Source organism: Furipterus horrens, unplaced genomic scaffold, assembly GCF_987537825.1.
Source record: "Furipterus horrens unplaced genomic scaffold, mFurHor1.1.pri manual_scaffold_1, whole genome shotgun sequence".
NCBI lineage: Eukaryota > Metazoa > Chordata > Mammalia > Chiroptera > Furipteridae > Furipterus > Furipterus horrens.
The window spans coordinates 311,806-327,520 of NW_028327171.1; the positions used below are offsets into that span (position 1 = coordinate 311,806).

General features: G+C 53.3%; 1 protein-coding gene and 1 non-coding gene across 2 annotated transcripts in view; one reads left to right on the top strand and one right to left on the bottom strand.

Annotated features, from left to right (window-relative positions):
* Positions 1-5,455: 5,455 nt before the first annotated feature.
* LOC150020474 (U1 spliceosomal RNA) lies at positions 5,456-5,618 on the bottom strand. The gene has a single exon (XR_016513669.1). It is a non-coding gene; the product is annotated as a U1 spliceosomal RNA (small nuclear RNA).
* Positions 5,619-12,126: 6,508 nt separating this feature from the next.
* Positions 12,127-15,715, top strand: part of MAP3K7CL (MAP3K7 C-terminal like) — a 29,716-nt gene continuing 26,127 nt past the window's right edge. Inside the window, exon 1 of the mRNA XM_090288601.1 lies at positions 12,127-12,244. Within this exon, the coding sequence (XP_090144727.1) occupies positions 12,175-12,244 (70 nt within the window). The 5' untranslated portion in view covers positions 12,127-12,174. The remainder of the gene's footprint in view (positions 12,245-15,715) is intronic.

The window sequence follows — 15,715 nt, forward strand, 5'->3', positions numbered from 1 at the left end:
TTTAAAAATTATTTTTAAGGAGTGGATGGACACCTCTGAAGCCCCGTTTTAGCCCAGATGCCACCACTGCTCAGGCGCACACAGAGCTGTCATCAAAACTCTGTGTCGGCTGCTCCCGTGGATCGAGGCACCTAAGCTAAAAAAGGGACGCGGACAGGTGCCTTACACGGCCTCAGCTATTAGTCATTTTTGTATGCGCACAACTGTGTGACACCCAACTGCTAAACAGGGACGGGCGTTTGCCTGCCCTCAGGAAGGGGCCCTGCTGGGTGATTCTATTCTGCTATTTTAGGATGTGATGGCTTAATTTGAAAAATGTTTTGATGAACAAAACATGATCTCTTCCTCCTCGCTTTTCTGGATGTCCTTGGGTTTCATAGTATAACCAGGGACTGAATGGGTCTGGCTTGGGCACGAAATAGCTGGTGACTAAGGGCCCTTGGGGGAGAAACCGTGGGTGGGGTGACTGGCTGCAACAGGAAGAAGGAAGCAAGATGGCCTTCATTCTGTTCTTTGCTTGCCACTTGCTGTAAAATGTAGTTTTGGGTTATTACAAACTAGTTGGCCCTTCACTGAATCAAAACTGGGGAAAAATCCTGAGGATAATCATTTTTTTCATTTTGGGGCAGCTCCACCTCCCCAAACAAAAGGCGTTAGGGTTCTGATGGACTTGGGCCGCGCCAGTTTCCCATCTCTGCCTCCCATGCAGGACGCAGCGGCCCAGGGGCGCGAGGTCATCTCACTGGGACTGCGTGAGTGGAGCCTAGATGAGAAGGTCACTGAGTAGCCCAGTGCCATCTGCGGAGCACGGGGCCTTGTCCTCATGTTCTTGTGACAGTGACGTTTTCACAGACAGGTGACTTGCTAAGTGAATCTCAGTCCCCACGTCTATGTCATTGCCGCTGAAAACACTGAATATATGAAACTGATAACCCAATGGAGAAGTTTGAGTGGGTAACTCGATCGGTCAAGTAGCACCCGCACCCCAACAACAAGCCTCATGACGGTGTCCGTGAACGACGTTCCCCACCCACAGGAAGTTGTGAAGAGGTTGTTTGAGCCAAGGTTTGGGGGCCAGTCCTGGAAGCCAGATCTCAAAGGATTGAGCCAGCGGTCCCAGGAGTGGCAGCTTCGCGGGTTAGTTTATACGTTAGAATCAAGGAAGACGCTGGGAAGGCACACGCGGTCCGTGGGTGTTAGCGTGAGGGGGCGGGAGGAAGCAGCGCGGGGGAGTCTCTGGAATGGGATAAACAGTGGAATGAGACACGTGCCTGTGCACACGGGTGGGTGCATCCCACGTGCACAGTTTACACAGATGCGCGAGCGGAGGACCGCAGTGCGGGGGCCGGGACGCCGGGGGCCTTACCTGCAGAGGCCCAGAGGAGAGCACTTCCTCACAGTTTAAGTTGGCTATTCTGTTTTCATGAAAACAGTGGACAGGGCTGGCTCAAGGTTGACATTACTCTGTCATAGAGGCCTCAGGACGTGACTCCCCACCAGCACCCACTCAGGCAGGAGTATTTCAGTGACTAGAATGTCCCGCATGGTTCCTTGCAGGTGCCGAGCTCACCCGGCTGCCCGGGTAGCCTCGCTTTTGTTCACCAGCCACTTCTGACTTGGATGCTGCTGCCCTCTGTGTCACTGGTCTCTGTGACAGTGTTAGGGATGGTGACTGTGCCTGTTGGGTCGCCTCTGTTGTCTCCCACAACCAGCTTTGAGATCAGACTCACTACTTCACATCCGCAAAATGCATGGCTCCGGGAGCCTCGGAGGACAGTGTGTCCTGTGCAGCTGGGGACGCCACGCAGGAGGACTCAGACTGTCCCTTACACTTGCACGGTTCTCCGCCCACCTCTGGCCCCTCTCCTGACTCCCTTCCGCTCACACCGCGTCCTCAGCCCCCACTGTTCCTGGGCCCCTCGGCTCCGCCGGCAGGGTCTGTGCCGCCCCAGAGCAGCCCGTGCGGACACCGCGCAGGCCTCCGCAAACACCGCGTCGGACGGCCACGTGCTCAGGCTGCGGCTCTTTGGCTCCCGATTCCGCACAAAAACAGATCGATCTCCAGTTACCAGGGACAAAATGACAGATGCCGGCCAAGTAAACCGGGCTCACTTTGTTGGTGTGTCCAGGCTTCCTGGGTCCTTCCCCACCACACACTCATGTTCCAGGTTCCATTTAGTTCCAGAAATATTGGCCCACTCCTGCGTGGACCAGGCCCAGGGTGCGTGTCTTTACTCAGGTGGTTTAGCAGGGAGGAGGGGAAGAGACACCTCACGCTGCCGAGAGCCTTAGCAGCGAACGAGCCAGGGCTCAGGGAGCGCCACGCTTGGAACGGCTACGTGAGGAGGGGACTGCAGGGATGGCCTTGATCTGCAACGGGACAAAGCTGCCCCCAAGGCTGTGGTGTTGGGGGCTCTGGGAGAAGTTCAGTGTGGTCCCCTTGCAGGGAGGAACAGCAGACAGGCACACATTGTCAAGGGCTTGGACTGTGGAATGCCATCTTCTAGGCAAGAACGAGTCAACAGATGGATCTGCAAACAGTTTCATTTTGTCAAAGACTTGCGTGCTCACACGTCAGAGGTTCGTTACCAGGGCCCCCAGCAGGGCCTGCCCTCCCCCGCCCCTCCTGTCTGCAACATCGCTGGACGATGTCGGTGGTTGGGGTTGTCTACCTTCCGCACCTACAAGATGGGACTGCATTGTAATTTCTTGCTCTTTTTAGTCTGGGCCATTGCCTGTTGGCTTCCCGCCATGGAGGGTGGGGATTCAGCCCTTTTTCCCTGCACCCTGTCCCCCACAAACACCCTCCCATTGCGCTTCCTCTCCACCTGAATTTTAGTGAGGTCAGTATTCAGTATTTACTTCGTTAATGTCATGTAAGTGCTGGTCACAGCCAAGGCAACTAGGCAACTGCAGTTACTTTTCCTTGGGTACAGTCAGCCCTGGAGTTCACTCATTCGTTTGCCTTTTTGTTTCACTTACCTGACTCTGCTCTCCTGCCAACTGTCTCAATCTCTGCTCGTTCAGTCCACGAGGTCTATCCATTTATATCCGAGGAGCCAATCCGGTGGCCTGTGGACACGCTCCTGTTGGGACCGGAGGCGGCTGCGCCCTCCTGGCCGGGGGTCGCTGTACTCGCCTCCACCGTCGCCCGCGGGTGTTCACCCTCGTGCTGAAGTGCTCTGTCTCCTGCATCCAAGACTTGCTCTTTCCTGCTTGACTCCAGTCACATTCTGAGAAAAGTGCGCAGGATGTACACTTTTCCTAAGGCCTTGGTCCTCAGACTTGATTGACAGTTTGGTCAGGTATGGAATTCTAGGTCGAAATACTTTTTCCTTTAGAATCATGGAGACTAGCTCCCTTTCCTTGTAGTTTCCTGTGTGGTCATTGAGAACTGCCAGCACCTTTCTGACGACTGATTCTTTTATTTTTCCCTCCTCCTATGTGGCATGGGATCTGTTTTGATGATCAGCTGTCCCTGCTGTAAGTTTATTCCGCTCTCTCTGGCCCATATTCACTTCTTTTCACTTTTACCTGCTTTCTGGCTCATGAAATCAGTCTTTTCCCAGTTTCTCCATCCCTGTGGATTTATGCCTGAAAGCTAAACAAAACCAATAAAAACAAAACCAATTAGAGCAACCATCATTTTAGTAGGGTTTTAGGGATGGAAAACGTTGAAGCTGCTTCTTTACCTGGAAGGTCTACCTGGGGTGGGTCTTGGTTAGGGCGCTTGGAGCTCCTAACGAGTTGTTGTGGACAAAGGCTACCAGCTCACGAATGCTCTGCAGGGCATGCTCATGCTGTGCAATGACTGATGGCCCTGCACCCCCAACCCAACCTCACTAGTGGCCCTTGCAGGCCTCTATCCAAATGCGTCCGGTCTCGCTCACAGTACAGACGTGGTGCACAGGCATGGCCAGTGACAGCCACATGCCAGTATGCCGAGGAAATAGCTCTTCTCTTTGCTTGGGGTTTGCAAAGTTAATAGGCTGTAAGTTTAGGCGGTAAGGGGTCCTCTCATGGGGAGACTCCATCTGAGAACAGAGCTAACATCGGAGAGGGCTGACCCAGGAGCCGCAGAAGGACCATTTCCTGATGTCTTTGTGCCTTTGGATAAATCCAGGTCTGAATTTTGTACTTATGTGAGCCAGTGGGTAGACATACTTTGCTATTCAAGCTGATATTAAGTTGGTTGACTCCTGCAACTAAAAGAACCCTAATTCTGAACTAAATCTTATTTTCTTCCCGCCCCTCATTTCCATGGGAGGTTTGACTGGCATTTGGTCCCCTCTCACAGGAGGGCTCGGAGGAAAGACGGTCAGCAAAAGGGCAGATGTCCACAGTGCTTGATGGACCACGCGGGTCGGTGTTTGGGACTTTGAGAAATAGTTCAGAGTTTTTTTAATAGTTTCAGTCAAGTGACGGAATGAAAACCGAAGCTCACTTGAGAAATGTCTGAAAGGCGCTGGGGTCGTGTGTTCAGGCCTGGTTTTCACGGGCTTGGGCACGGGGTTGGCATGGCAGCGAGAGAAGCAGCTGTATGGAAACAGGGACCAGTGCTTACGGTCACCAGGCGCGTCGCCCTTTCCTCAGAGCGCGGGCTCCTTGCCAGGGGCCAAGGACGTCATGGGTTCCAAAGCAGGTCACAGAGGCAGGTCCCATGAGGAACCGGCTCCCCCGCCCACCCATGTGTTTCTTTTTTAGAGATAAAGTTCTACTGGAGTCCACCCACCCGTCTGCGTGTCGCACATGCCTGCTTTTCTCCGCAGCCAGGGCAGCGACGAGTCATTGCGACAGAGACGCTACGGCCCGTGAGCCGACGACGTTTGTCGAAAAGTTTGCCGGCCCCAAAGTTCGGGGAACATACTGAGGCTCGGGGGTGGGAAGGGTCTGGGCCATGTTTGTATAGAATACGGACGCAGAATCACAGTCCAAACTTACTTTTCCAGCCCTGCTCACACCTTTGGGTGTGGCGGTCTCTGGGTTCTTGCCCCTTGGAAACAACATTTCTACTTACATCACGCTGGGGGTCCTTCCCCATCGTTGCAACGGCCTCGCTCGTGCCAGGTCATTACCCGCCACGTTCACGGGGCATGCAGGAGCCGGCAGGCCGGGGCTGAGGGCTGGATCCAGGCAGCTGCCCGGTTTTGTAAATAAAGTTCTCCTGGGCCCAGGCCAGGCCAGGCCCCTCCGTTTCCTGCATCTGTACACAGAGGGGGCGCCCACCCAGGGCAGCGCGTCTCCCCTGCGGCCCCTCCTGTGCAGCCCCAGGGAGAGGAGCGGCTCCCCCACTCCTGGGCTGGCCCGTTAGGTGTGAAACGCGCGCTGCCTGGACGACGGTCACAGGGAAGGCTGGTGACTCACCGTCATGAGCTATCTCTTTTTTGGAGACTGTAGGCTGCATGTGTCACAGAGCAGAGGGAGCTAACTTTATTTATTTGTTTATTCATTTATTCAGGGGAGCGCGCAAATGCAGGCCCCCACTGGCACAAATCATGCCGTTGAGTTTCCCACGTGTGGGGAAATCTCAGGGGTCAGCATATCCGGGGTGCAGTGAATAAGCCTCGCCCTGAGAAAACCACCTTCGTGATCACAGTATCTCCCCGCCAGGTAATGATGGGAGCTAACTTTACAGAGTTGGTGAGAAGCCCTGGCTGGTGTGGCTCAGTGGATTGAGTGTTGGCCTGTGAACCAAAGGGTCTCTGGTTCAATTCCCAGTCAGGGCACATGTCTGGGTTGCAGGCCAGGTCCCCAGTTGGGGGCGCATGAGAGGCAACTGCTCATTGATATTTCTTTCCCTCTCTTTCTCCTTCCCTTCCCCTGTCTCTAAAAATAAGTAAATACAATCTTTATAAAAGAGTTGGTGAAAATGTCTTTAAACCATTATAGATATTTGTGTTTGTTGTGCAAACTTACAAAACTGCAGGCCTGCCCAGAGCCTGGTGTGATTCAAAGGCATGAACGCAGGAGGCAAATTTGGGAAACACTAGCTTGGAACAAACTAGGTCTCCCCAAAATGTTTGTTGAATTAATGAGATCACAGAAATTGTGACCACAGTCCTTGCCATGAGCTGTGTGGGTACATCGGTCATAATTCAGAAGCAAGGATAGAGTTAATTATTTGAAAATCTCCTTGATACTATTAAAAATCACTTTCTACACAATAGTAAAATATTTGTTTATTGCTGAAAAGTATAAAATAAAAATGATTGCTACTACTCAGAGTTAATGTTTTGATGGACACACAGTTCTCTCTGGATTGAATAACTGATTCTACTGAATTCTCAAAATATCACATGGTTATTTTAGGTTATGGGGATTTCACTGGGGTTTCAGATTTGTTATTTTCTTGGAAATGTTTAGCTAAAGAGCCAAGAAAATACACTGCTGCTCCTGTGGGAATAGAGGAAGGACGGGTAAATATATATTTTTTAAACATGCTTTATTGATTATACTGTTACAGGTGTCCCAATTTCTTTTCCCTCTGCTGCCCTCCACTCAGTGACCCCCCACTTCCAGTTGTCCCCTCCTTAGTCCATGCCCATTGGTTGTGCATATAGTTCTTCTCAGCCTCTTCCTGTCTACCCCGCTCCCTCCTACTGTGCTTCTTAATTCCTGTCCCATCTCCCTCCCCACTGACATCCCCCCAAAATGTTCCCCATACCTGTAATTCTTTTCCCACTATCGTTGCCTACTTAGTTTGCCTTTGTTTCGGTTCCCTAGCTTCTGTTGTTGGTTGTTGTGATACAGTTTTCATTTTAATGTTCATAGTTTTGATCCTCCTTCTCCTAAACAAGTCCCTTTAACATCTCATATGACAGTGGTTTGGATCTGATGAACTCCTTCAGTTTTACTTTGTCCTGGAAGCACTTTCTCTGCCCCTCTATTCTGAATGACAGCTTCGCTGGATAGAGTAATCGTGGTTGTAGGTTTTTGCTTTTCATTACTTTGAATATTTCTTGCCAGTCCCTTCTTGCCTTCAGAGTTTTTTTTTGAAAAGTCAGCTGAGAGTCTTATTGGCACCCCTTTGTCTGTAATTCTCTTCTTCTCTCTTGCTGGTTTTAGATTCTCTCTCCTTAATTTTTGACATTTTGATCCTGATGTGTCTTGGAGTGGTCCTCCCTGGGTACAGTTTTTTTGGAACTCTCCGTGCTTCGTGGACCTGTAAGTCTATTTCCTCCCCCAAGTTGGGGAAGTTCTGCTTCATTATTTTTTCACATAATTTTTAAATTTCTAGATCTTCTTCACCTTCTGGCAACCCTATGATTTGGATGTTGGCCTGCTTATAGCTGTCCCACAGGTTTCTGAGCCTCTCCTCATTTTTCTCACTTTTCATTTCCTCTTTCTGCACTGGTTGACTGTTTGCTCCTTCCCTATGTTCCGATTTGTTGATTTGATCCCTGCTTTTCTCGCCCTCACCACTAGTTTCATATGTGTTTTTGTTCCTTTCAGCAGGACTAGCCTTCATTCCTTCCCTGTCTTGTTTAAGATCTGCTGTCAGGTCTGTAAGCATTCATATAACCAAAGCTCTGAACTGAGCCTCAGAAAGATTTCCTATCTGCTGCTTCGTTAGGTTAGATATTTGCTGTCTGGTCAGCTGCATCACCGGGATCTCTATCATGATCCCTGCCATCCTGACCATTTTGTGTTTACCTTTGCTTCCTGGGCAGGGCTGTCACACCTCCTACGCTATAGGGGGAGGAGCCCTGTGCACTCGTCACAACCGGGTGACCCTTCTCTCCATGCTGTGATGTTTTGTGTGGGGGTGGGGGTCCAAGATGGATTCCTGCCGTTCACTCTCTGCTGAGAGACTGGGAGCCTCCTCCTCCGTCCCCATCCCCTCCGGGCCTCACAGTCCAAGGCAATGGGGTCTGCCTTCCCTGGCGTTGGAATCGCAACCTGACGGGTCTGATCTGCAGCCGGGGATGCTCCTCAGGCGCTTCTCGCCTCCCCTTAAATATGGGCGTCTGTGCTTACCGCTGTCCCACCGCCCTCGCTGCTGCTGCCACTGCCAGCACAGCCTGACCTCTCTGCCCCGGCTTTGCCCCTCCTCCCCGTCCAGATGAGCACCACTGCTTTATAACTTCATATGTTGAACTTCCATTTATTTTCTGGAACTTCTGGTTATTTTTAGTTTTGCGGTAGTTGTGTTCCTTCTAGTTGTGGGGGGAGACGGAGCATGTCGGTCTAGGCCTCCGTCTTGGGTGGAAGTCTCCTGTGTGTGTTTGCCTCTGTGTTTTAGGTGGAGCTGTCACTAGAGCTGGTAAATATTAAATTTATTTAAAAATCTTGAATTTATATAATCATACTTGAGCAGAGCGCACTTAGCCTGTCAGATGTATTCTCTTTATCTTGTTGTCAGATTCTCCTTTAGTGAGATCCTTTCCTTTGTGGCTCTTCACCAGCAGGGCCTCCACCGTAGTGATATCATCTTCGCTGTCGCGGTGACACCATGCCAACACCACAGCCCACGCCCAGGCCATCCCAATACCATGTCATAGATGCTGCAGCGGTCTCTGGGCAAAGATCCAAGCTGAGTGGTCAGGTGCTGGTTATGGTGTCCCTTGGGGAGCTCGTGTCCCAGGAGGAACTTCCTTCCACTGTGTTTAGTGTGTGCTGCCCTTTTGGAGCTAGTGGCTCCCCAGGGGCTCAGTGGTCAGGACAGAGGGGGCTGGGGCCACCTCCTTCTGGGTCTTTCCATTCTAAGGGGTCCGTCGTCGTCGTCGGCAGCCGTCCGTCTCGAGAGACGATGGCGTAGCTTCTTGAGAGTCTATCTGCACCGCCGAGAATGGCTGTGCAGTCCGATTCGGGAGTGACAATCCCTGCCGCACTCGGTACAGGTGAAGGCAGATGGCCGTTGTTGCTGCTGCTGACGCTGCTTCCGCCTCGATCTTTTCTGGGCCGCCTCCTCGTTGCGCGCAGCCTCCGCGCGTGACGTACCTTGCCTGACCGCGAGCCTCCAGGCTAGGCGGTCGTCTGCTTGAACTTCTAAGGGGTCCATTTCACTGGAATCAAGTTGCTTATAGCCACTGATAACCTTGACAATTGCAATGTCACCACTGGCTTTTCTGTGACCAGACCCAGGTGCCAGCGTGGCAGCCGCGTACCTGTCAGCACAGCTGCCCGCTGGAAGAGTTGCCTGCTATGCTCCGAGCCCAGCGCTGAGAGCCAGCCTGCGTCTGTGAGAGAGTCGACTGCGTCCTGGCCGAGTGGCAAGGCACGAGCCCGTCACTCAGGTGTTCTGGGTCTCAGTTTGCGTACTTGTCCAGCAGGGATGGCGATGTGGACCACGGCTGCTTCATAGGTCATTGGGAAGATGCAGATCAGACAGTGGGTGAGATTCTTCTGGTAAATTGTGTTGCATGCGTGAGGTGATAGTGTTAACCGTAACATAGGATTGTAATGGTTGTAATTCCTGAGAAGGCTTTGGAGTGGGATTGTTGAGTTTTAAGAGTTCTTTATTTTGGAAGCCCGGCTTTGATCTGATACGTATCTTTCAAAACTTTTCCCCCAACCTGAGGCTTGTCTTTGCATTGTCTTAACGCTTGTTTATCTTTCATTATTTAACCTCACTGCCCTTCCAACTATGTTAAAGTGCTAGTGAGATTCAGGCTCACGGCGGTTACTTGTGACTGTCCTGACACCCCCTTCCTGCGTACCAATGATGCGTTTTACACTTGGTGGCATCTCTAGATGCAACCCAGTCATCAAGCCCATCAGCGCTCAACCTCAAGCCTCACGTTCCTCATGGGGATCATTGCTGTTGTCATTCGCGCGCTGGCCGGTGGCCCGCAGCTGGCTGTGGGCGTCCCGGACCTGACCCAGGGGCATTTCTGCTGACTGGGCTCAGCTCTGTTTGCCAGTTTGCTGGAATAGCCAGACACCGGTCGGGTCACGCCGAAGACATTCCTGCCGTGTGAAGCAAGCCTGCTTGTATTTTAGGTTTGCCAGGACTAATGAATTAAAACGTTTGGACTCTCCACGGCACGCTGTTTATCAATGCCCGTGACAGGAGGAGGGCTTCTCTTCCTCTTGCTTTTTCTAGAAGCATGACCACATCCCGGCTGTTGGAGAGGCGAGGACAGGAGAGGGTGGCAGCGGGAAGCGGAACAGGAGGCCCGTGGGACGCGGGTCTGGGGACAGCAGGTAGCAGAGCCGCCCGACAGCTGTCCCTGCTGCTCAGACTGTCAGTGGCCGCCGTGCGGCAGGTGCAGCGGTCTCTGCCTGAGTCTCTGCCGCACAGCGACCACGGCCGGCCCGGCGGCACTGGCCCTGGATCACACAGGGGCGCACCCTCCACCGAGTGAGGTAAGGAACAGGTGCGGCGCCCAGCGAGCTGAGCGGGCCCCGGGCGCTTCATTCACCGCGGCGCTGCCGCAGCCCAGAGGAGGGCGGGGAGGCTTGCTGGTGTCGGGCTCTGCGGTCGGCACTGTGTGGGACTCAAGAGCCACCCGCCTTGGCCGCTGCCACCCTTTCGAGGGACACAGATGTCTCCGTGTGCAGGGGGAGCGGCTCTGTCTATGAGTCTGAGCCTGTCACTTCCCTGTGCCCTCTCTGGAAACTGCACCAAGTCCTGGAGGCGGGCTGCCACTTCGGTGCCTTACTTCCTGGTGCAGGAAGGCCTGGGAGGAACTGGAGCCCAGCTTTGCATCCTTAGATATTTGTTTGGGAACATGGTTTGCTGCTTGTGCCGTGTGTGACAATAAGACCTTTTCTTTTAGCTACAACGTGGAGGAGATTTTTATTGTTTGTTTTGCTAAATTTGAGGCAGTCTGTTCTATTCCCCCGGAACAGGTGTCTGACAAGCCTCTTGATTCTAAGCAGACGGGGCTGCATCAAAGTGCTGGTGAGGGCTGAGAGGGGACCATCCCGGGGCGAGGCACAGCGACTTACGTTAACCCTCCTCCTAAGTCGGATGCTCCACGTTATCCTCTTTTCTAACTCAGAGCGATGCGACTCGGGGCACCTTAGGGTCCCCGTGTTTGTGGGGTGCAATGAATGGGCCTGGTTTCGTTCCACAAACTGGGGGAGATGATCCCATATAGATTGTCTAAATATACATGTACATATACATGCGTTTGCTCTGGTGCTATAAATAATTGTAAAAACAAAACCCAGTGTTCTAGACACTATTTTTAGAAAAGGAAAAGTTGTGGGAAAGACTCAGGGACTTTCTGTGAGAAAACGTCTTGCTGAAGCAGTTCCCAGTCTTGCTAAAGATGGCGAGAGAGAGATTTTGCCATTTTTAGAGACATTTTCCTTAAAATATCATTCGGATTTTTGGTTTACTGTCTACAGGAGAAGGAAAGTAGAAGGTTTAGGGGAAACATGACTAAAAATAGGGAAGTTAAATGGATGTATTTATAACAACATCTTTTCCTAGGGAACAAAAATTATCATATATCTTGGGCTAAATTTGGGCTAAATTCTCTTATTATAACAAAGAAATTTTTGTGTTTTTTCCCACCCCATCCCATGTTATCCGTAGGATATTTTCCCATTTATTCTACCCTAGTTTATGAATTGAACAATAATTTAACAGATGAACAGGTAGAACATCAATAGGATGTTTTCAAGTTTTGTCTTTAGCTGGTATCATGCGTTGTTGAGGCAAACACCGTAGAGATGTTGACAGACTTACAGGTAGTTAGTCAGATATTTATACCATGTGATATTCATAATATAACTGTGGGGTTTTTTAAATGGTCTTTGGTATTCTTCAGATGAGTCCGTGACACTCGTTCTTTCCCGCCCCAGACCCATGCCTCACATCCAGTTTGTAGACTTCCGAGCATGAAAAGCAGGACTGATGAGAGTCCGTCTGACGTCCTGTGACATGTCTTTAACCCTCAGTTAAAAGTAAGATGGGAGACCTTGAAGAGCCAGGGAAGCGATACTAAACAAATCTCGTATATTTCATGCCAGATGTATATTTCCAAAGCAATATTTTTATAAGTCAGAATAAGGGTTTTCAGTGGGGCTGGCGACCACTTTGGATGTAGGGAAGGAGAGCTAGTCACTAGGAGTGTCTCTGGAGACGAGGGCAATGCTTAACCGCGTCCGTCTGACTTCCAAGGGCCCGCGCGTGCGGCAGAGGCGACCCTGCGTGAGTGACGTGCCCTCTTGTCCCTGCAGCTGGAAGACCCGGGGGAAGGCCACGGCTCCGGCGCCCACATGATCAGAGCAGCCAGGGTCCCCGCGGACCGGCAGGTGCGCATCGCCTTCAGCCTCGATGGTGCTGCAGGTACGCTCCGCGCAGGGAGGGCGCAGCTTCCCCAGCTCCACGGGTGACGCCCGGGGTGAACGCCTGGTCCCGGGGCCTCCAGACACGCCTCTGCCGCGGCTTCCCTGTCTCATTCCTCCGTCATTTTAGCCCATTTCTTCTTCTCCGTCTCCTTCCCTGTTTTAGCTTTTCTTATACGATTCCAGGGCTGTAACAATGTCTAACGGTAGCAAAGCAGGTCACTGTGGAGACCTGAGGAGGAAATGCGTGCCGAGAGCCGGCAGTTGGTGGGAGTAAAAATATCCCGGTCCTGGGACCCCCGCGCGCTCTGCTGCCACGCCGGCTCTACTCGGCCAGGGCGGCCGGACAGGGGAGGCGCACCTGCCGCAAAGGGCCGGGCTGAGGGCGCTACACTGAGCTGTGGCACCTCTGACAGGGGACCTCAGGGGGCGCGCCCACAGAGGACAAGGAAGGCTTGCACCTCCCCACACGCGTCAGCCGTGGCCCTCGGCCTGATGTCACCTGTAAATGTCATGTGAGCACACGCTGAGCACTGCCGCTTGGACCTTGGGTCTTCTGAGGGCTGATTTTACTTCTACCAATTGTCTGTCTGTCTGTCTGTCTCTCATCCATCTTTTCTTCCTACAATGCCCATGTCGAGGTAATGCTTTCACACGCTGTGATTGGAAAGGGGCGGATTCTGCCCCCAATACTGCAAAGCGAGGCTCTGGGCTCCACGCAGTCTGACGCAGGCAGGAGAGGGGGCACCTGGCCTCCCGTCTCCCTGTGGCTGCTCTCACCATCTGCCTACCCCTCCCCACACATTGCGTCCCTACGTGTGTCCCCTGCAGAGACGGCAGTGGAGGGAAACCCTCCCAACAGGCAAACCAGTCCATTGCGAGGTAGAAACCACAGCGAGCACTGAGTACACTCGTGTTTGGCGTTCGGCATTCGCATGTGTAGGCGTGGATACGCCCAGTTCGCAGAGTCAGAGACTGCGCTCTGGAGGCCACGCTGTTCGTGAGTCACGGGGCTGTGGTTTAAGCCCAGGCCCCAGCCGGCAGTCCGAGCGGCTCCAAGACCCCGCGCTGCATCCCTAGCAGGAAAGAGAAAACGGCGTATGTAGGGGGGAGGGGATATTCCAACTCCGCGCTTTCTGCTCACTTTATCTGCAAACCTAAAACTGCTCTAAAAACCAAGTCTATTAAGTAAAAACAAACAAACAAAAAAGGAGGGAAAGCCCCATTTGTTTTTATGCATCTTGTAAACGCAGGGCTGTGAGGGGCAGTCAGTGCTGAGCGGCCAGCCCTCAGCCCTGACACCTGAAATCCCAGCCCCGGGGAGAAAGAAGAAAGCCTTACGAGGAACATTTCGGTGCATCAGGCTCGTGCCTTCCAAGAATATTCTTGTATCATAATTTAGGACAAGACAAGTGAGTGTACTGTTCCCTCCCCTTTATTTTAGCAGAACTTCATGAACATGCAGAGGAGGCCATGAGAGGGGGATCTTGACCTTGGGTTGCAGGAATAGACTCTTTCCTGAAAGAGTCGGTGACACTCAGGCTGGTCATGACGTCTGCACCGTCCTTCAGGCCCTGCCGGCCCCTGACTGGGAGCTCCTGCACGTTTTCACCAGCCACTTCAGATCGGTTTCAGTCTATTTTGAATGATGCAAGAATGCCCGCTTATGAAAAAGAATCGATATGGCAGCTTCACATTAGGGGTGGCTGCTTATTTCAAGTGATTCCTTGATGCGAAGGAGCCTTTCTTCTCATGACCGGCGTGTCCCGACCTCTGGAAAGGGCACCTAACTGCCGAACCCATGGCCGGAGCTGGTGTCTCTCAGCCGTCCTTGATCTGATCACCTGCGAGTGTGCGTGGGAGCCCACGTGTCCGCTCTCCTGCCCGGCACACTCTGGCGCTGGAGGCCCGGCCTGCAGCCCAGCGTCCGGCGCTTGGCGTGCGCAGGGGCTGCGGCTGCACGGGGAGCACTTTGCGTGTGTCTGAGCACGCGCCCTGTGGCTTCTCGCATCAGGAGCGTGTGGAGCGTCACCCTGTGTGGTGTGCAGGCCACGCGTCCTGGGGAACCCTCCCAGACTCACACGGGAAATGGGGTGACCGAGGGGGACCCCCAGGGAGCACTTCCGTCACGTTGACATTGCTGTTGAGCTGAGTCCACGCGGAAAGGACTCATTTTGCCTGTGAACCTCGCCTTGTGCATCCCCCCAGTCACGTCAGGGCTGCTTTCCTTTCTTTTGAGGCGTATTCCTCAGAGATGATTTGGGATAGAGGCTAACAACCTAGCACGTTAGCGTCAGCAAGGCACGGCTACTACACCCGTTTCCATCACTGTTTGTATGACCCTGGGTATGTCACGGAACTGCTAAACTGTGGCTCCCCTGGGACGCGCCGGGTCATTCACGGTTGTTCTGAGAACCGGGTAGAGTCTGTGGGCAAAGCACCAACTGGGCACTGAGCTGGTCAGGACAAGGGGTCAGGCAGAGTCAGGGACCCGTCGTCCAGCCAGCGGGGTGCGGGTGTCCCCGCTGCTCTGTCTGTGGTGATCTGACCTCTATGGTGTGATTCTTGCGATGGGTTTCATGAGGTGGAGAGATTTGGGGGAAAGTCTGCAATATACAGAGCGGATGCAGCAGCTTCTTGGAAGACATGGTCGTCAGTCTGGGCTTGAAGGCAGGGAGGGTTCTGGAAGACAGTGCAGGAAAGGCGTCGTGTCTGGGCACCTTCCCCGCCGAGCACAGCACGTGAGCGGAACCCGAGCCGGGAGGAGTGCGACGTCGTCTTATGTACGAAAGGTCTCACCCCCCCGAGCAGGGGTCTGGGCTGAGAGGCCGGGGACGGGGTGTCGGCGCTGTGTCTGCTCAGGCGGGCCGCTGTGGACTGGTCTCCGAGCCCATCCTCACAGGCCCACGCGGAGCTTGGACCTGACCCAAAACCATAAAGTGGGAAAGCTCTTGAGCGAGGGAGTAGCATGGTGACAGCGGCAGAGGTTCGCTCGGTGGAGTGTCTGGGACGTGGAGAGGAGACGCCGAGAAGGCTTTCTGTGGTGGTCTGGGGACAGCGCGCGGCGCCCTGGGCCAGTGACTGGGTTCTGAGCGTCTGTAGGGAGGGGAGGCCCTGGTCTGAGACGCCCTCGGGGACGGGGTGTTGGCGCTGGTCACTGAGAGCAGATTGAGACCGAGGCTCCAGGCAGACCAGGATCGCTGGGCTCTGAGGTGAAGGAAGGAAGTTGCTCGGGGACAGAAAGGAGGCCTTTGTCATACAATCGCCATTTCCAGTCCATCACCAGAAACCGCCAGGAAGAGGCCTGTAGCTGCATCGCGCGTCTTTAACAAACCGGCGATGCGATTGCGTGGCTTCCCCCCCGCGGACCCCACAGTTGGCTTTCTAAACCGGGACTTCCATGGGGTTCGCTTTCCCAACAGAAAGCGCGCAGAAGAGACGTGTGAGGCCCCCCTCCCGAGTTCCTTCTCCG